This window comes from Amphiprion ocellaris, chromosome 6 (genome assembly GCF_022539595.1).
Source record: "Amphiprion ocellaris isolate individual 3 ecotype Okinawa chromosome 6, ASM2253959v1, whole genome shotgun sequence".
In the NCBI taxonomy this organism is placed as follows: Eukaryota; Metazoa; Chordata; class Actinopteri; family Pomacentridae; genus Amphiprion; species Amphiprion ocellaris.
Window position 1 is genome coordinate 39,154,362 of NC_072771.1, and position 22,291 is coordinate 39,176,652.

At 37.4% G+C, this 22,291-nt stretch overlaps 1 protein-coding gene across 7 annotated transcripts in view; it reads left to right on the forward strand.

Moving 5' to 3' along the window:
• The first annotated feature begins 8,042 nt into the window (after nt 1-8,042).
• rufy3 (RUN and FYVE domain containing 3) overlaps nt 8,043-22,291 on the forward strand; it is a 56,147-nt gene continuing 41,898 nt past the window's right edge. For 4 of the 7 annotated variants that reach the window (XM_055011493.1, XM_055011497.1, XM_055011496.1 and 1 more), the window contains exons 1-3: nt 8,044-8,550; nt 21,304-21,477; nt 21,804-21,921. In XM_055011493.1, the coding sequence (XP_054867468.1) occupies nt 8,298-8,550; nt 21,304-21,477; nt 21,804-21,921 (545 nt within the window). In that variant the 5' untranslated portion in view covers nt 8,044-8,297. Of the gene's footprint in view, nt 8,551-16,438; nt 16,617-21,303; nt 21,478-21,803; nt 21,922-22,291 lie in introns of those variants that run through there. The other 3 variants (XM_055011495.1, XM_055011499.1, XM_055011494.1) reach the window with 2 other exon arrangements.

Genomic DNA, 22,291 nt, shown 5'->3' on the forward strand with positions numbered 1-22,291 from the left:
GGGACACCATGAACCTCAACACAATCATCTGCTAACAAATTTAGTAGTGAAAACACTGGTTTGTCTGTTATCATTTGTCTTTATTGTGTAACAACACAATAATAGTTCATTGCATTAAACTGCAATTTGGCTTTTGGGTGAATATGATGATACTGGTGTCTTCCATATCACCCAGTCTTAAGTTTGCAAATATTTAACTTGTCATTTCGCAGTGTTTTCAAAATCAGACAAGCAGACGTAGATACGATTAGTGTTCTATTTCTCAAAAGCAGAGAGACTTTGTCTTTGGTGTCAGTGAACACCTGGAACACCGAGTTTCAACATGCTCTCGTCTGTTTTTTTAACTTGACTGGCAATTCTTGACAGCTTTTTGAATGTCTGCACACTCTAGGTTAGCGTGTAGTCCCCTGGATTATACACACTAACAAGACAGTAATGTTTAACTTGGAAATCCAGTTTAAACATTACTTGGGGATGTTCCAGACGTCGACTGAGACACTTCTGGAAAGCTGCCAGAACAGAGTCAGTGGAGGGATATCTGACACCAAATTAATTTTGTCTTCTGAACATCGGGAGACTGATTCATTTTCTGGTATATTCCATTAATAATTTAACATTTAAGCTTCAAAGGCTCCAAGCAATGTTTGGGACATTTGGATAAATAGTTTCTGCATAAACTTGGTCTCTGTATCTAAGAAAAACACTAAAATTATGGTTTTGTGTCAGAAAAATGACAATGTGGAACTTTCTCTTAAGGTTAGATTGTTTAAGCAAAGATTTCTTTGGTTTCTAATGTCTGATTGATTATATCCATGATATAAAGTAAATGTGTCATCTTTCCTGTCACTGCTGCAGCTGTATTTTTGTGTCCTATACATCAATTTTGTTGGCCATCTTCACATACTTGACAAAAATGTTTAAAAATCAGTCAAATACTGCTATTTTAATCCATCTTTTGTTACACAAGAACCCATTTGTGACACTGCGTGAGCATTATGTATGCAGGTGAAGTGAATTCAGTGTATTATGAACATTGTGTAAAACCTGGACTTGCCTCAGTCGGAGGAAAGACATCGTTTGTCTTATGTTTTTACCAAAGCCACTTACTTTTTCCACAAGTGGAAATTTGTTCTCAAAACAGTCTTTTATGTTTTCATTCACAACACAAAATATTGTTAAGGCTAACATCAGAACGACATATCTGAGGCAGGTTAGAGTGAAAACGGGATCGTCCCTCATACATGAGTGTATAATGCAAAACAGCTGCTGTCTGACATCTTTACAACTCCAAGCATGTCAGTATTTCCATGTTTCCCCCCCAAGTATGACCAGTTTTATGTGAGAAGAAGGGGGAAAAAAAGGAAGCTCATAGTTGTCTCTGCTTCGCAATTCCCCAGCTTTATTTCACATTACACTTCAGAAACACAAAGCACATTAAGTATTTGACTTGATTTTCCCTTTCATGGAGGCTTTGGGGGTGGTTTGCATCGGTTTATTGATGTTTGTAGCTTGAAAGTGTTCTGCAGAAGGTGACTATCTGATGCTGCTGATGTTACTTTGGAGATTCAGTTCAGGCCTTTGTAGTAAAAGTCCTCTGGAATGTAATTCCACCTCCTGTTTCTTCTTCAAACCGTAACAGTAAATAAACAGGTGGAATTTTATGAAACTTTGTTATGAACCAGATGATTTACCTGCTGGTAATTTAGGCTCTGCAGGGGTCACATTAAATGAGAAATGTTCTATTGAAAAATAAATACTTAAAACCAACACAGAATGCCTGAAAGTCTTCCTGCATTATTGTCTATTATGCACTGCCCATCCAAAATAAAAGGCACACACTCTAATATTTCACTGGACCACCTTTAGCTCTGAGAACGACACTCATTCGCCGTGGCATCGTTTCGATTAGCTCCTGCAACATCACAGCATTCATTTCTGTCCAGAGTTGGATTAATTTCCTACTAAGATCTCACATCGATGATGAGAGAGTCAGACAAAGTCTTCTCCAGAACATCCCAAAGGTTCTCAGTGGGACTGAGGTCTGGACTCTGTGGAGGACAATCCATCTCCTGCTCCCTGATTCACTCAATGACAATGTGACCCCATGAATCCTGGCATCATCATCTTGGAACATGTCCATGTCATCAGGGAAGAAAACCTCCACTGATGGAAAGACCTGGTCATTCAGTACCTTCAGGTATCAGCTGACCTCATTCTTTGGGAACATAATGTTGGTGAACCTGACCAACCCCAGATCATAACTCTAACCCCCACAGGCTGGTAGGCACTAGACATGATGAGGGCATCACTTCATCCTCCTCTCTTCTTACCCTGATGCCCCCATCACTTAAGAACAGGGTAAATCTGGACTCATCGGACCTCATGACCTTCTTCCATTGATCCAGAGTCCAATCTTTATGCTCCACAGCAAACTGAAACCTTTTTATCTGATCATCCTCACTGATCACTGGTTTTCTAAGAGCTGCAGCTGTTTAGTCCTGATCCTTTGAGTTTCCTTCACATTGTGGGTGTGGAAATGCTCTTAGTTTCACTATTAAACAGCCGTGAGTTCTACTGTTGGTTTCCTATGATAATCTCAGAGTTTGTTTGGACCACATTTGTTCCTGGAAGATGATAGTTCTCCACTATCCTTCAGGTTTTAATGATGCATTCGTCTTCCAACATGGTTGTCAAAGAAATGAGAAGCTCCTCACTGCATCAGCTCGGGTTAAAGAAGTTCTTGCAGCTGAAACGTCTTCATCACTGCAGTAATTATCCAATGGAAGGCTCTTATCTATTTATTTAGGGAAATCCAAGTGGTTGCTTTTTTTTTGGACAGGCTGTGTATTTTGAAATGTCGTCTGGTGTCTGAATTGTGTTTTCCATTCTATAAATGAATAAATTTGCACCGCAAAGTAGAGCAGAAAAGGCCTGAAAAATGAATAAATATTCAACTAAATTTAAGAAAGTCTGTGTTTGATGCTCAAAAGTTACCCCAGAAACCTACGCTCATGATTACAGTTGTTATAATAATTTTTTTTTTTAATATACAAGGATGTTCTACAATGACCTAATTGTCTTTTTGAAAATTCAAGAAGGGTCAAGTTGTTTTCGTTTCAATGGGCATTTTCATTAGTTGGGTTGACTTTAAGGTTTTAATGCTGAATTATATAAACAAAAACGTAATTTTACAAATATGTGCTGTTGTTTGAAAGGAGTTGCTTGTTGATTAAGGATTAAAAATGGTTATTTTACCTATTTTTCCTCTTTACAGATAAACAGGAATTACAGGTAATATCTAGTAAAATTAAGTAGTAGTAGTAGTAAAAAAATAAAAGTATTAATTTACATGTTAACTGTAAAAACTAAGATAGAAAACTTGGCCAAAACTGTATATAACTTTCACATTTAAAAAATCTGTAAGTCAGTAATTTAAAAACATAATAATTTTAGATATTTTATGCTGTTTTCACCATTCTTTCAGTTTTTAAACGTTACAGTATTCCACTGTTTTCTACTCTATTATTTATGGCACCCTTGCATATTTTTTTACAGTGATAAATCAACAAATAATCAGCAAGCAAAGGTAATAAAACTTCAATATTACAGTTAATTGCTTCATTTTTAACAAATTTTCACTGAAATTCAATCTATTCATGTTTGCCATAAGCGGCCATCCTGAACATCATCTCAGTTTTATTTGATACCAATACCCCGACCTGAAATTCGTTATTTAGAAGACGAAAGCTACAATTTTTAAACATTCTACAAATTCTACGCCATAAAAATATAAATAACTATCAATTAACCCTGAAATGAAACTAAACAGGAGGCCATAAAGTGGAACAACGGAAGCAGAGATGGATTCTGAGCAATCTGAGCACATAAACAGATCTGACAAGACAAGAGCTGCTGGATTAATGTCCACAGGTGGTGGAAAGACTCCAGTGTAGAAGAATTTCATGTCTTTGAGTATCTAGAATTGTCCTGAAATACGTAAAACTACTTGGCACTGTTTGACAGTGAATCCTGTTAAGGTCATGAACACTGTATTGTACTGATTGTGTAACTGCACTCTGTTTATAACACTGTGTTGGTGAGCAGTGAAGGAGGTTTGGAGCGTTTAGGAAATGTTGGCCAGATGTTCTCGTACAGCTGTGAAGTTTTAGTTGAAGTTATGTCGCAGAGATCTGTGAGGGAAACAGAAAAGCTTCTTCTGATCCTCCTGCAGTGACCTTAAGCCCTTATTGGCCTCAAACTGATCAGACTTCACAACACACAGGCAGGAGGGAACAAATAAAATATCTGTTGTTGTGGACAAAGTGATCGATTCAACAGAACATTTACTGTTGATTTAACTCAGCTACAGCAGCCGGATTAATTGAGAAAATTAAACTGCCATCACTGTCCAAACCATCAACTATATAAATGTTATAGATGGACTTTACCTGCTTTATAAAATGACCACAGAATTTATATCTATGTTGTCAGCTGATTGTATTAAAGGACTACAGGAAGTCTGGCATATTTGTAGTTCTCTGACAGATAAATGCTAAAAGATTTCCTGAAATTTCACTAGGGATTTCTGCGCATGTTTCCTTTTTACTCTGCCAAGGAATGCAACGAAATTATGTGACGATCGGCGTACGTTTGTCTGTCTGTCTGTCCGTCTGTCCGTCTGTCTGTTCGCAACATCACTCAAAACCCAACAGATTTGGATGAAATTTTCAGGGAAGGTCAGAAATGACACAAGGACCAAGTGATTAGATTTTGGCAGTGATGCAGCTTATAGTCTGGATCCACGGATTTGTTAAAGATTTCTGTATCGTTGCCAGATAGCAGCACGGCGTCACTGTAACCATGACAACCAGTGAACACTACATCAGCTGACTGTGATCCTACTAAAAATCCACCGTTGAGGACTTATCAGGACTTATCCATCAGAAATGATCCAAGGAACAACTGATTAAATTGTGTGGGTGTTTCTGAGTTCCATCAATTCCTGCCACCCGCTACATATTTAGGTCACGTGTTTCGGTATCCGTACATAACGTACACATGCAGAACACACACCTGAGCTCAGAGCAAGGTCATTTTGTTTGAGGGTACATCTATATTAAATGGCTATGTTCTGTTTTGCTGTGATTTCTGCCACAAATTTGTTCAAGATTTCATCCATCCAAATCATATGACTGAGCAGCTTTGGCGGAGTACTGTGCTCCCTGAGTGCTTTTCTTGTTTACAGTTGTGATAGGAGTTGACTGATTATGTAAACAGCAGTATTATACTTTACTAATTAGTCTGTTTGTCTGTTAGCTGACAAGACAGTACTGTACTATAATATGCTGTATATGAGAGCAATGTGTGGTACTTGAGCAGCTGATTTGTCATTATATCACTCCTCAGCTCTGTTAGAAAGTAGTAAGGCACATTCTCACGATGACAATAATAAGATGCTGATTCTTCTCAGGTGTAATGTTTATGTTCATCACCGTAGCTTAGCATGTACACTGCCATTCAAAAGTTTGGGGTCACTTAGAAATGTCCTTATTTTTGAAAGAAACACATTTTTTTTCAACAAAGACACCATTAATTGAATGATAAATCCAGTGTAGACATTGTTAATGTGGTAAATGACTATTCTAGCTGGAAACAGCTGATTTTTAATGGAATATCTCCATAGAGGTACAGAGGAACATTTCCAGCAACCATCACTCCTGTGTTCTAATGCTACATTGTGTTAGCTAATGGTGTTGAAAGGCTCATTGATGATTAGAAAACGCTTGTGCAGTTATGTTAGCAGCACATGGATAAAAGTGGGAGTTTAATGGAAAACATGGAATTACCTGGGTGACCCCAAACTTTTGAACTGTCGTGTATGTATGGTGACATTCACTAATCTGCATTAAACACAAAGAAAAGCTTCAGATGATAGAAAAGACATTAACGTAGATTGGAAACTGTTTTACCTACTGATGGCAGAAGTTATTAGAACTCATTATTTAAACTCAAACTTCAAACCTTATGATTGTGTTATAGGATAAGTAAGTGTATACACCAGGCAGCATGGATAATGTGTCAAATTTCATGTCAATTAGTTCAAAGATTTTTGAGTTTCATGGCTAACAGTCAACCTGCTGAATATCATGAATGAAAAGTCGAGAGAAAACCAAAGTTAGTAGGAATCCTCTTGTGTTAACTATTATTCTCTGCATAAAATATTATAAAAATCTATTCAGTAGTTGACATATTTCACCTTGTTCCATGGTGATTTTATGTAGTCCTGTGATCGTAAAAGAGGAGCTACACTGATATATTCATGCAGAAGTACAAACTGTTGGCATTCCTCTCAGTCTGAGTCCCTGTTGCAGTTTTCAAGCTGGTTTCCTGGTTTATCCCTTCAGGTGCATTCCTCCTCTCTAGAAAATATGTACTTTAATGATACTACACTAAAAAAAATATATGATGTAGCAGACTGTGCTTCATTTTTTGGGCTTTAATGCAAATCCTGGAAAACTCCATTCAATGACTTTAAAGGAATCTACAAAACTTTTAGCAACATTATAAAGCTAATAAAAGTTAGTCCCTCCTCCTAAAAACTGGAAGCATGCCTCAGACATTTGAAAGGGAAACTTCCATTTATTACCTTTTATATTAATTCATATTGTTGTTCTACTTATCCAAGGAAAAAGAAATCATATTTAACAGTGTCTTCCACTGTGTTAGTCCTTTGCTTTATCCCTTTTTCACCTCCTTTTGTCCATTTTAGGTATAACATGAGCAGCAGAGCTTCCTCTCTTTATTTGATAAAGATCAATCGAAGAAAAAATGTTTTATGGCCTCCCATTTTAAAAATACACAAGCAAAATTCAGCCACATTGCAGCTTTAATGAATCCTGTATTGATTTAAATGTTTGTCAAGACTGAAACTGGTGTTCAAGCAGAATTAAAGAACTCTAACACCATAAACATTGTCTTTAACAGCTTATGTCTCATGCATTTTTTGCTCCTCTTCCCCTTGTTTTCATACATTAATGCTAATTATTGCAGAAAAAAAAGTTCATCCTGGAATCATCGTCAGGCGACACAATATTTTTGCATAATGTCATTATATTTTTTAGTTTTTTTAAATTTTACAGGTTTCCCCTGTTTTGTTAAATAACAGATAACATCTAGTAAAATGAGAAAAAGTATTAATTAAATAAAACTAATTTTATAAAATAAAAATAAATAAAATTAAAAAAATAAATATAAATAAAATGTAAAATAAATTATAGAAAAAAGTATGAGTTTACATATTGGCATTTAAAAAAGGCCAAAACTGTAAATAATGTCTGTATTTTTACAAATAGTAATTAGTTATTTCACAATGTGTGGCTATAAAATTACAGTTTTATTGTATTTAAATCCTCCCACAAAATATCTGTACTTTACAAATATATGAAGTAATTTTCACAGTTTTTTTTAACTTTACAGTATTCCTCTGTTTTCAAATATATTTCTTCTGGTATTATTAATAGCTGTCACTGAAATGTGTTATCTAGATGGAGCCTTTAGTTGTTTCTCAGTGTTTAATCATCATAAATTGTATTTAATTTTAATTAATTTCAATTAATTTTAATGTTTTGTATCAAACTGCTCTGTTTCTAAATGTTTTAGTGGTTATTGATGCAAAAAGATATACACTACCAGTCAAAAGTTTGGACACACCTTCTCATTCAGTGCTTTTTATTTATTGGTATTATTTTCTATATTGTAGATTAATGCTGAAGATTAACACTTTTTTGTTTACAATATAATTCCGCATGTATTCTTTTATAGTTTTGATGTCTTCAGTATAAAATATCAAATAAAACCACTGAATGAGAAGGTGTGTCCAAACTTTTGACTGGTAGTGTAAATAGTGCATCAGAGAGTCTGAGAGAGAGAAGAGGCTCAAGTGTTCCCGGAATTCCACTTAAACCGCAATGAATCATGGGAGCGGTAAGGTGCTCCGTCGTGGATCTGCCACCAGCGACTCCTCTTCCGCCGTGTTTATGGTCTCTGGTCATGTGAACGGATTGCTGACGCAACGCGGAAACTCGCGAATTTAGCACCAGATTTAACCAAAATGCTGGTACATGGCTGTTTCCGGGTCAGGAGGAGGCTGCGGAGGACGGGTTAACCCGAACCCGGAGGCGGAGTGATCACACTTCGGAGTAGAACCGACTCACCAGCCCGTCGACTGTTTGCTAACTGCACCTAGCTAGCTTAGCCCACCCGCCGGTCACATGAAGTAAACCTGACCGGAGGGGAGGATGGCGGAGCGGGATACGCCACCGGGAGACCTGCCTCTGCAGTCAGAGGAGTCTGGAAGTTGTGGGAGGCAGAATTCCTCCGACGAAAACGGACACGCCGACAGTCCGGATGAGACTCTGTCCCCGACCTCGGTGATTTACTTCAGGGAGGCGCTGGACTCTAGCCTGAGGTTCGGGAAGGCTGGATCTCTGTCTCCAGCCCCGCTTCGACAGTATGACTTCAAAATAGAAAGGATCGATTCCAGGCGTAGAAGTAAGTGGAAAGCAATTTTTAAAAGTCCAGCTTTGTCATTTATCTACCGTTACTGCATTATTTACGGAGATAATCAACTGTTAGCTTCAGTTTGAGCTGCTAGCACTGTTAGCTAACTTGTCCCGAAACAACCAGAAACCGCCAGCTAACCTTCAGTCTGCTGTTTATTTAGCTCATTTTAAACGAAAATCTCACCTAACAAGTATTAAAATCAAGGTTTAGACCAAACAATGTTATTTTCTGTGTTAATAATTCAAATATTAAGCTCAAAACTCAACATAAGGGCCGTTACTACGATTCTGACACATTTGGGTCTCAGCCCAAACCAGTAGTTCGTTGAGTTTAACCTTAAAACTGCACAATTTGCAAATTATTTCACACTAAAATGACTGTAAAACACAAACACTGCCCTCTAGTAAATTTGGGTCATCCTACTTTCATTCTATGTGTTCCATATTAACACCACAGTGAATCCAAGGTTAGTTCGTCCTGTTTAAAATTACAGCTATAATCTATGTAAAGTTGTTTTCTTCATTATTATTCAGTAGTAATGTGGGTGACAAACACTTTAAATAGTCCAGGAGAAGAGATCAGGTGCTGATGAGGAGAGAAAGTTCACCCATCTCAAAATACCCCACATAAATAGTTAATAAGAATCACAGCAAATCTGTTGCTGACAGAAAACACTGAAAAAATGTATTTATTGTTTCTCAGCTACTTGCTTGTGTATGATGCCAGATACTGTAACGATAGGAGAGGTCATATTCTAAATGTAGTCACAAGAAACATCTGTGGCACAATAAGTCCTGTAATTTAACACTTGGCATGACAGGAAAATACTTTGGAATGGAGTAAACAGGCCAGACTTTCACTTTAAACAGGACAATATGATCAACTATATCATAATATTTAGAATAGATGCATTGGTTCTTTTAAATTAAAAAAAAAAAAAAAAAAAAAAAAAAATATATATATATATATATATATATATATATATATATATATATATATATATATATACACATATACATATATATATATATATGTATATGTATATGTATATGTATATAATGTATATATATATATATTCCATTTTTGTAAAAAACAAACCAAAAAATTAGATGTTGCTGGTTGTGAAATATTATATTAATTAAAATACATTTTACAAGGATAAAACTTACATTAATGGAATAAATGTCGCCAAGCTGGACTACTTGTGACTTACATTTGTAATTAAATTACAAAGTGGTTAATCTTTCATCTAAACTTGTCAGTAAAATATTATAAATTTCAAAGAGGAAGAGTTTTAGAAAAAAATAAGTTAGACAACTTTTCTTAGTATATGATGTAAAGTAGTTTCAGTGGTAAAACTAAACAAATTAAAGAATGTCGATCCAGTGCTGTTCATAAAATACAAACTAGCCCATCTAGCTTAAACGTTAAGAACCTATAATGTCATATACTGTACAAAATTACCTGAATAAATAAAAAAATATGTCAGAAAAGCCTTTAATGCCAGGTGACACACAGGGAATTTGACATGGTGTAAAGAGTTGCAGTACTCAGCAACAACAATAGACAGTAAAAGAATAAATATTCAAATCTAAATCTGAGAAATTCAAAATAAAAAATACTATAAGTGTAAGAAGTACTGGTGTTGTAAGTTAAAACCCAAGAGACAAGCAAGCACATATTGCTGTAAAGGAACCAAATAAATCCCCTCTATTGACAGCTGATTCTCATCCTCAGATTTATTTACATAATTGACTGAATAAAACCTGAACATCTGTGATTCTGCGACATCTCTGTCAGTTAATAAGTGTGGTTTCTAAACTTCATCTCTCTTCCTGGAGATCGTTCCTCCATCGGCCCTCCGCTGTGCTGCGTTCTCTGACAGGCTTTGATCAATGGCTTTGCGACGCCCGCTGTTGTTGGATAAATTTAGCGCAGCATCTGGAGGTTTTGTTTTAGCTCAAAGCTCACTTTCCTCACAGAGTTCCTCACTGCTTCATCAAAACCCATCCTGCTTTGCTTTCTCGCTCTGTCAGAGGAGGTTAGACGCATTTAAGCACTAAAAGTAAAGCGGATGCTTCAGAAAGTTTTGCAATTATTCCTTTTTAACGTAATGTAAAATCTGCAGAAAAAATCTGGGACCAGGCTGATGAGGCCGGGTGATAAACAAGAACCTAAATATTTAAAGTGCTCAGATATTTTGAGTTAAAGGGAAGTAAAAACACGCTAATGTAGAAGTAGGTCAGTGCCTGTTTCTCTGCCAGTGTTAGTGATACTGTGATATAAGATAAGTCCTTTATTTCTCCCCACGCCAGGGGAAATTCACATTGTTACAGCAGCTTATGTAGCAATAGACGTAGTAATAGAATATGAATATTTTCTGGAATCTGGGTCAAACCAGCGCCACTTCTTTTTGATTCAGTAGGTTTTGTTTTTGGATTAGTCCTTTACTTTGTTCCTAAAGTTCTCATTTTGTCTTTCTTAGTACAGAGAGTGAGTTTAATACTGAAATGATAGTTCAATTCATATTTTTTAATAGCCTCCAAAAGCTGATTAGCTCATAATCAATCACTGAATTTAAATCAGGGGTGTCAAATTAATTTTAGTTCAGGGGCCACATACATCTTAATTTGATCTTGAGTGAACCGGACAAGTAACATCAGAGCATAATAGCCTATAAATATTAATAATAATAATAATAAACATTTTATTCGTAATAGCGCTTTTCTGGGCACTCAAAGACAAATAATAAAGCATAAAATAAAGTCTAATGCTGATGCAGCCCCAGTGCATTTCTGCTCTAAAAATGTTTTAAAAATGTGTTTTCTACATCAAAATACGGAAATTCTGAATGTGTTATCAGAATAAATGATGTTACTTGTAGATTTGCTGAGGAATATGAGAATTGTGCAACAAAAGGAGTTGTAAAGAACGTAAACCAGAGTCTGTTCTTATATGATGCAGTGCTCGGTTTAACTGCAGGATGTGTCCAGTCTGTAATGTTTGGATGTAACTGGCTTTCATCATCTCAGGGTCACGTAGAACCCGTCCACGTAAATAACCACAACTCCTAATTTTTCCCCTTTGTCCTAGTGCCTTTTTGCAAAACGTTATGAAAAAAATTACATTTCTTTTGGAAAATAAGTGCAATTTCAACAACATTATGCCTCAGTTTATCATTTACACATTAAATCTTACAGATCACAGAGTGTCTAAAAAGAAACAAAACATTTAGTCACAGCTATCTGGAACTGAATAATATAGTATTTAAATTTTATTTTAAATTTACATTCATTTCCACATCTGTGTGGTAATCCTGATCACCTGAACTGACTCACTATTAAGGAGGAAGATTCATTTATCCTCCTGCCTTGCAAATGTACTGAATTCATACTGAGAAAATACATAAAAGTTGTGGCAGTAGAGTGGACAAATTTAAAATATCCATTACTTTTTTAATTGCAGTTACTGTTGTCTCTGTAACTTTTACACTTTGCAAAGTCGACACCTCTGATTTAAGTCATTCATTATGAACATTTGTTAGTGTCAAATGTGAGGATTTGCTGCTTTTCTCTAATTATAAATAGATTAGAATATCTCTGCGTTTTGGGCTGTTGCTCAGGCAAAAATAAGTCACAATATTTGGACATTTTACCAGCAGAATTAATATTTAATTAATCGAAACAAGAAAATAATACTGCCCCAATTTATGAACAATTTTTAGATTACTGTTTCAGAGATTTATGTGTACTTGTTACCAGGCTTGTTTATGTCTTTCTCAGATCAGTTTTTGTGTGGTTAAGATGCAGTTCACAGACTTTACTGGTTTAAAATAAATAAATCAGTGCTCTCTGGTGGACAGGCAGTGTAATAGTAACACTATTTCTGAAGTTTTTCATTCATAGAAGAAGCTTTGGTGCCTCCAAAGAGTCAACAGTAGGTATAATAGACGTTTTGATTTAACTAATGGTGAGGAATAAGAAAATACACACGTCTGCCAAATAATGTAACACAGACTCATTACCTTCAGTGTAGAAGTAGTATTGTCATGCATAATTCCTTTCAAATTCAGACTCAGAATCAAAAAACGTTATTTCTCCCCAGGGGGCAATAAAAAGGCACATAGAGCAGACAGTGCAACAATAATGTAAGAAATTGAGTAGAAAACAAAGAAATTAAAGTTAATTAAACTAGCATAATTCAAACAAATTCAAACAAATTGGGATATATATATATATATATATATATATATATATATATATATATATATATATATATATATATATATATATATATACACACACACATATATCAGGGCTGGGACTTTAACGCGTTAATTTCAATTAATTAATTAATTAATTAATTAATTAATTAATTCATTCATTCATTCATTCATTCATTCATTCATTCATTCATTCATTCATTCATTCATTCCAGCATGAATAACGCGTTAAAAATAATAACGCAATTAATTGCACCCTCCTCAGTTCCCTCATTTCTGGCACACCGGTAACTCTGATGAACACTCCAGCCCCAGTAGGTGGCGGTAATGAACCTAAAGTCTGTTTGTAGCCATGAAGAAGAAGCACAGGAAGTACTGAGTGAAGTCAGGCACTGGTAAACAGTGAAGGAAGACCAGATTGAGCTTGTTGGACAGAAAGTTTCCTTTTAAAAATCTTCCTGATGGCAGCTTGGATAAAAGCCTGGTTGTGTGCAAATTGTACAACAAAGAGTTTTCTGATCACTGCGTCACTTCAAGCCGACGGTATCACCTCAATGTAAAACATGTTGCTGTTAGCACCAGAGCTAACGTTAGCTACGAGTCATGCTAACGGTGTAGCCATCCAATAATAGACCACTTTTCTAGACAGTGCTTGAGTTTACAGAAAGTCTTAAAATGTTGAATAAAATCGCTATAATTGCACTTAGATTTGCAGTAATCTGTGAATGTAGCAGACAGATGAAAAATGCAGATAAATAGAAATGAAACATTTTTGTGGTTTAAGTTTTTACTCCGTCGAGGCTCTGCCTCCTTGGAGGAGGAATAACCTAAACAACAAAAATATCTCTTTTAATAACTTAATTATAAACTTTTTGTTTATAAAAAATTACATAAATAAAAATTGATATTCCTATAAAAAGAACCATCAAAATTCCACCATTTATCAGACCCAGAAAAGATGAAAACAGAATGAATCTCTGGATTTTCAACTTTCTGAAGCTCCTTGAACTACTTATGCTGATTTTATGTGCCATACAGTGGAAAAAAAAAATAACTAAATTCAGGCTTTAAGTCATCAAAATCACTTTTTTCTTTATGTCCCATTTTCCTTTTTTAAAATAAATTTTAAATTATAAACAAGTATATGTCTATTCATTGATTCAACTATCAACCAGTTTTATTTGAATTGTAAAACTTCACTTATTGTGTCAAATATTGCTATTTGACAAAACTGTAAATTGCGATTAATTAATTACAAAGCCTGTAATTCGATTAATTTTTTAATCACGTCCCACCACTAATATATATGTGTGTTTGTGTGTGTGTGTGTGTGTGTGTGTGTGTGTGTGTGTGTGCAGAGGTAGAACAAATAATATTATAAGAACAAAAAATAGAATACAAAAAGAAAACACAACTTAGTAATATAATACGGACCAAAGACTGAGTCAGGAGAAGTCCCGTATGTTTAAATGACTTCAGTCTTATCTTTGGTATTTCTCTGTTGCAGTTCCTTGTTCCAGATTCGCTGACTGACTAAAACATCTGCACTTTGTTGACGTTGCCAGATAAACTGATTCCAGTTTATCAGTCAGGTAATCAGCAGATTAGTAACAATGAAGTTAACTGTTAGTAACTGAGATAAACTAGTAAAGGTTAGGTTAGGGTTAATTAACTAATTAATATTGTTAGGTTTTTACCTTAATACTTAAACTTAAAAATCTGACAAAAAAGACAAAAAACTACTAAAACAAGACAAAATATTATTATTAGTTTATTTAATAGGGACAGTGCATATTAATGAACACATGCAACAATAGCAGTGTAAATATGCCAGATTATAGCAGAAATGCTAATTTCCATCTGTAGTCCCCAGGCAGGTGACAGAAAAAGAGAAACACATCACAATACAAACAGAAGAAGAGTTACACTAAAAATGTTCACAGGCCTGGTTTTCCTTAAGCCACTGTTTTAGGTGAAGCTTAAATGTGGCAAGTGTTGGAGTTTCTCTAATAGATGATGGAAGACTATTCCAGTACTTGGTGCCTTTTACAGAGAGCACAGTCTTTGCAAATTTTGTGCGTCTGTATGGCACGTGACAGTCTCCTCGTGCCGTGGCCCTGGTAGCCATCCCACTCACGGTTTTCCTTTTGATGAACTCCGGTAACACGCTGGCGAGGAGACTCTCCGTAAACCCCGGTGCAGCTGCCAGCAGAAGCTGGCCGCGTCGGCTTCACCCGGCCAACAGACGGCACCGACGCTGATGTAAAATCCGAGATATTACAAATATGAGACAGAAAATGACAAAAATTAGACAAAATGTTACAATAATTAGACACAAAATGACAAAAATGAGACACAAAATGACAAAAACAAGACACTGACAAAAACGAGACAAAATGACAAAAACGAGACACAAAAATTAGACAAAATATTACAAAAACAAGACACAAAACGACCAAAATGAGGCACAAAATGACACAAACAAGACAAAATATTACAAAAACGAAACACAAAATGAGTAAAACGAGAAAAAATATTACAAAAATTAGACAAAAGACTAAAATGACAAAAACGGGACACAAAAGTACAAAAACAACGCACAAAACAACAGAAATGTGACACAAAATGACAAAAATGAGACAAAAAATGAGACACAAAATGACAAAAATGAGACAAAAAATGACAAAAATGAGACAAAATTACAAAAACGAGACACAAAATGACAAAAACGAGACACAAAATGACTGAAACAAGACAAAATATTCTAAAAACAAAACACAAAAGGAGAAAAACGAGAATTTTTTTGCAAAAATTAGATGAAAGACAAAAATGGGACAAAAAATGACAAACACGAGACGCAAAATGACAAAACCAAGACACAAAATGAAAAAAACGAGACACAAAACGACAAAAGAAGAATGAACAATCCAGTACTTCACTCCACGATCAAAACAACTTTCCTCGTCATGGTCTAGAAATGATTTTAAATTCATAGTTTCACCGATTTACAATCTGCAGTCAGCGTCCTGCGACGGATGAGCCTCTCTGCTGCATCGTTGGCATCATGGCTGCTCACTCTGGGGACCCCCGCCGGCTGAGCCGCCTCCTCTTCTTTATTTCCCTTCCCCTTACGCATGCACCATCTGCTCACGTGACACTGAGCGTTGCTGTACCCCAGCGCCATCTTGGTCGACACCCACCCGGAGAGCGTTCACTGCGGCGGCACGGTGCAGCCCAATCACAGCCAGCCGGCGCTAAGCTGACCGGAGGAGGGCTGTGATTTCTTAGCGGCCGGCGGTGCTCTGTTGCATTTTAAACTCCCACCTCCCCCTCCTCATGCTCTCCTCTGGTCTGCACAAAAGAAGGATAACGGGAGGTTGACGAGGAGGAGGAGGAATAGAGGGGAGGGCAGCCCTTCTGGATTCAGTCAGTGGTGGAAGGAGGATGCAGGCTTAGAGAGGAGGAAAAACAGCAGCAACAGCGATCATCACACCTGCAGGCCTTCTTCTCTTTTCACCCTCCTCGTGGCCTTCATTGGAACAAAAGCTGCGACGCCTTGTGGTTTTTTTTTCTGTTGTTTTTCTTCTCCTTCCTCTCTCTTCTCCCCGCTCGCCGGCGTCGGCTTTTCTCGCCTGGTGTATAAGCTGAGTCATCATGTCCGATCTGACGCCTCAGAGCGAAACCCCAACCCCCACCACGGACAAGATCACCCAGGCCGCCCGGGAGACCATCTATCTGTGCAACTTTCGCGTGTCCGTCGACGGCGAGTGGCTCTGCCTCCGCGAGCTCAACGACATCTCGCTCACGCCGGACCCGGAGCCGGCCCACGAAGGTAAAAAAGGAGAGCCGGCTCGGTGTGATGTCTGCTAGGGCGTGGTGGGTGGTGCACGGGGTCCGACAGACATCAACATGCTTTAACGTGGCCTGTTTGAGCTGTGTCATGATGGGTTTCAGCTGAGCGGCGGGATGACGCTGCTCGTAAATAAACCATGTGCAACAACAACAAAGCAACCAGGAAGTGCCAGGTTTCTCGTGAGAATTAATTAGCTTGTAAACGAGCTATTTAGGTAGATAATATTTGGTGTTTTTTTGTGTGTAATCTTGCAAATCATCACAGTACAACTCCCACTTGCAGCTAGACGGGAAGCAGATGTTTAAATTCAGAAAAACACACTCTTTGCTGTGTTATTCTCCTTTTACGTGTAATTATCTCCCTGCCGTCTTTGCCACGCCTTCCCTCGGTACAGAACGGGCTGATTGGCAGCTCCACGGTCTCCCAGAAGAAGGAAAGGCAGTTCAGACGTTTCTCTGGCCAGTTGGCAAATAAAACACTGCAGCACTTCAGTCTACATCAGTGTAAAGTTGTCTGTGATGATGCTATAGAGGAACGTTATCAAAGATTTGTTTTGTTCAGAGTGGATTTCTAACTGCCTGCTGCTCATGCTTTATCACTGTATTTGTTACCAGGGATGCCCAGTGTTGTAATTTTCACTCATATCTTATCATTTAATATATCAACAGTTGTTTAATTTCAGCTTATATTGGTATTGTTTATGCATTTGCAGTATTATCACAAGAAAAGCTTCTATCGGTGCCGCTCTAAAGGCTTTTTATACACGTATTTTCACTGTAATTTCAGATTTTTTGCCTTTTGCTTCTTAATTTTAGTGGGGTTTTTTGCTACTCATAGATTTCTGTTTTTCAAAATGCAGAAATCATGTTGAAATAAACATTTTTAATCACAGTTTGAATCTAAATAATGCATCTAGCAGGGATGCATGATGTTGAATGATATCCAGTACGCAGGCTCGTTTTGGTCGATTGGTGATAGATACACGTATTTTTCCACCCAATTTGACAGTATACTAAGTTTGTCCTGTAGTGAAATTAATATTATTATGCCTGTTGTTAGCGTGATAGCCCACAGACATAAAATGCAAAGCTTTTCAGGTGTATGAAACCTGAAAACTGCTTCAACTTCTATGTAAAAATGTGTCATATTTATTTTCATGTGACATTTTTCAAACAACACTTTGCATTTTTAGCTCAACAGACATTATTTGCTTGTCTGTCTTCATTATTAGCTAATGTCTATATTTTAATTTAAGGACTTTAAGCATCTTTTTGTCTTCTATTTTACTTTATAAATTTTAAATAAGTTTGGTTTGTATGTAAACACGCAGGCTTATTTATTCTCATTTCTGAACATATTGTTAATAATCGTCATCATAATAATAGCTTTATTTGTCTAGCAGCTTTCATTACAAAGTGCTTTAAAATGTCAGATTAGACTAATAATGAAAACAAATTGAACACACTTAAGACAAAAATTAAAAGGTTGACATAATTGAACACGGCAGAAAATACATTTCCCTCTTAACCAGCTAAATATTTATTACTATCTCAGTATGTAGCTGCTTGAATTTTATTTCTCTATATACTTTTCATTTAAAATCTGAGTTATTCATATTTTAATCCAGTATTAGCCTCAGCATGTCAGGTTTCTGTGCTAATTTGCTGTGAAGTTACAGTTATTTTTTTTTTTGCCAAAAATGAGATTTTCATGCTTCATCCTAAAGTTGGTGCAAAAGCAAACCACAAACCAAATGTGTAAATGTATTAATAATGTAAACAAATGCTGCAGGACATTAACTCTGCAGAAATCCTCCACTAAAAGCCTCTCAGTGTTAAAATTCTGACATAAATAATGCATTAGGCACAGATGTATAGAAGGATCATGCTGAGGGTGAACTTTAGTAGGTTTGGGAAATGTTCAGAGTTGAACCAATTTATCACTCAAAGCTGTTCATTGTTTTAGGTTTTGCTTTATTTGCGTGGTGGTTAGCACCGTCGCCTTGCAGCTAGAAGATCCCTGGTTCGCGTCTCGGCCTTCCTGGGATCTTTCTGCATGGAGTCTCCATGTTCTCCCTGTGCATGCGTGGGTTTTCTCGGAGTTCTCTGGCTGAGGTTACTGAGGTTAATTGGTGACTCGAGATTGTCTGTAGGTATGAGTGTGAGTGTGATTGTTTGTCTGTAGAGTTTCATTCATAACAAACCTAAAACACCAGTTCCATAGTGGGACTTTCTGTATCATTATTCTTCAACAAAAAATCTTTTCTGATTTGAACGTGTGGTCGAATTACTCCAATATACAGTCATGGAAAAAATGATTAGACCGCCCTTGTTTTCTTCAGTTTCTTGTTCATTTTAATGCCTGGTACCACAAAAGGTATATTACCTGAAGAATACAGTGAACACGACAGAAAATGCAGCTTATGTCCTATCTGACCTGCTTCAGCTTCGTTGTATTCCAGGGTATATAAGAGGACATTTCATGCCATCAGCAGCACATGCAAAGGCCTAGAGTGGTTTCCTGCTGACATTCAAGCCGTAGCACAACTCAGAAGCTGTCAGCTCTCACATAATGCCTACAACTAGAGAATTATGTGAAGACACAAAGGCAGCCATCATGAGTGAGAGACGGGTAGCCAAAAACCTGAAGATATCCAAGACAGCCGTTCATTCCACCAAGAAAAACCAGCCCAACATGGTTCTACCAAACTGCTAGCTGGTCAGGAAATGTCTTTCTACCCACCAGATGACCGTCACTCATCCGTTCCTGTGTCAGGAATCGTCCTCAGACCTCCAGGGACCTTAAAAATTAGTGGACACTGTGGAGAAATGTGACTTGTCCAGCAAGGACAGTTGGAAAGCGACTTCTTGAAGCTGGTCTGAAGTCACACAGGGCAGGAAGAAGCCCTTCATCAAGGAAAGGCAGAGGAAGGCCCGGTTACTCTTTGCTGGGATCACAAGGATTGGACTGTTGATGATTGGGCTAAGGTTCTCTTCAGGGATGAATCCAGTTTTCAGTTGATGTCCACTCCAGCCAACTTACTGGTTAGGAGGAAGCCTGGAGAAGCTAGAAACCAGACTGTCTGCACCTACAGTAAAACATGGGGGTGGATCAGTGACCATCTGGGGTAGTTTCAGTCTGGGTGGAACAGGGCCAATGAACCAGGTCATGTTTGGGGCTACTCTAGTACTAACTCCTGTGTGGATCACAGGACTAAAACAGACAGAAAAGAAAAAATGGAATCCTAAAAGCTGTTTTTGGCAGAACAATGAGATAGATATTGATGGAAGACCTTATGTGAGTTTAGCTATTATCAAGAAATCCAAGGAAAATGTCTGATATCAGCTTTGAAATTAAACTCTTATGAGCAGTTTTTGTTGTTATCATTATATTTGTCCAGACAAATGTACCTTTAGTCGTACCAGACATTAAAATGAACAAGAAATTGAAGAAAACAAGGGTGGTCTAATCATTTTTTCCATGACTGCATGTATCTTGTGACGACCCTCCACCTGGACACCAGGTGTACCTGTTCTGGTCGTCACCTGATTGAGCCACACCCGCAGTCCCGTGGTTCAGCTGCACTTAATCTCTCCCACATCCATTCAAGCTCTCTCTCTGACAGGAGCTGCTGCCTTGGTGGAGCTCCAGCAGCATGATTTTGGTTTTCTGTCTTTAGCACACCGATTGGCTGTATTGTGTGGCAGTAAACCATTTTCTAGTCACCTCATCTTTGTTGTCTCCTTGTTTTTTTGGCGGCTTTGTGAGTAAAGCTGTAACAAGTGGGGGCTCGTCTGGGAGGGTTAGGGTTAATAGTAGTTTTACAGTGTTTTCATTTAAAAAAATTTAAATGTGTCATTTTGATGAGCAGAGGTGAAGTTTTAGGGGTTTAATTGATAAACTGACAGGTGAGAATACAGTTAAACATAGCCAAAAACCCGAGCTAAACAGCTGTAGTGTGACCAAGAGCTGGTTTCCATCCTGAATGTGTCGCAGCTACAGTTGAGCAGAGTTAAGGTTAAAAGGCAAGAGTCAGTTATTTTCCTCATGTTGAGAAACACGGTAAAAACAAAAGGGCCTTAGGCGCTAGTCAGCCGGTGGAGGAGTGAGTCTAAAGAGTTCCCAACCATCATCACCCACTCAGGAAGCCAGTGGTCTAAAGGTCCTGACTGTGAAGGGAACCTGGATAATATTGTCCACCAGTTCCAGTATGTATATGTGATAGACTGGTGACCTGTCTGGGGTGTCCCCTACCTTCACCCCAAGTCAGCTGGGATAGACTCCAGCCAACCCTACAGAGAATTAAGGGATAGGTAATGTCCATATCCATAGATGATGGATGAATGGTTGTATTTGCTCTTAAAGTCATGACTGAAATGGTGTCATGAGGAAACTTTTCTTCTTTTTGTACATGTTTAAGTGCTTGTTGTTGATTCTTAACTTCATTACATACAACTGTTTAAATAGTTTTTCCATTCTATCATCTTGTTGTGTGTATCTTGACTTCTGCTTCCTGGAAAACTCTGGATTTGTTCCTATTTTAGACCCTTTTTTCTGAACTCTCAGTAGGTTTTAGCTCCTGAGTCATTCCTGCTGTTGGACTGTGTCAGCACTACAAGAGCTATAAAAAACCTTTTCCTGTTCTTTTTTTCTCCTTCTCCTTTAGATCCAAAGGATCCTATTGCAATCGAAAGGCTTAACTTGATGAACATGGCCAAACTGAGCATCAAGGGCCTGATCGAGTCTGCTCTGAACCTCGGACGTACGCTCGACTCAGACTATGCACCTCTTCAGCAGTTCTTTGTAGTCATGGAGCACTGTCTGAAACATGGACTGAAAAGTACGTGAAGCACATTTTGTACTGTAAAAGCTGCATGTTTATTGACACTTATAGGCCTGTATTGTTTGAAAATGGCATCTGAGACCTTGACCACTTTAATTCAGTCACAGAAAACATATAAAATGGACAGTTTCCATAAAAATAGGTGACAAATTATAGAAAACAACAAACATTTAGGTTTTATTAAGGTGTTGGAACAACTTTGTATTCTTCTAAGTTCAGGTTTTTCCTTGTATTTGTCACTGAAATCATCCCTCACTTTCAAACCAATCAAATAAATTCGTATTCCTCAAAATGAAGTATATCCCATGTTTGTCAATCATCAGCTAAGAAGACCTTCCTGGGTCAGAACAAGTCGTTCTGGGGGGCGTTGGAGCTGGTCGAGAAGCTGACGCCTGAAGCAGGAGAGATCACTGCCAGCGTAAAAGACCTGCCAGGCCTCAAGTGAGTCGGTTTATCGTTGCTTTTAATCATTTTGCTTGAGAATTTATTGATGATAATGATCCCCCTTTTTTAAATACTAAATTAGAGCAGACAGTGATGCCAAAACGTGCTCATATCTTCAAAAGACTGACTGCAGTTTGGGGCTTTCTTTAAGATTAATCTTTCCATATTGTACTTTTATTGTAGAAGCTTCAGTAGAAATCCACTGGACTTTACTTGTAGGTTCTTGTAAGTCTTGAGTCGGCTCCATTTGATTCAAGACTTACAAGAACCTACAAGAGAAGTCCAGTGGATTTCTACTGAAGCTTCTACGATTACCATGACCTGGATGACTGAGAATCTATTTATACTGGACTTCTTCTACTGGGCT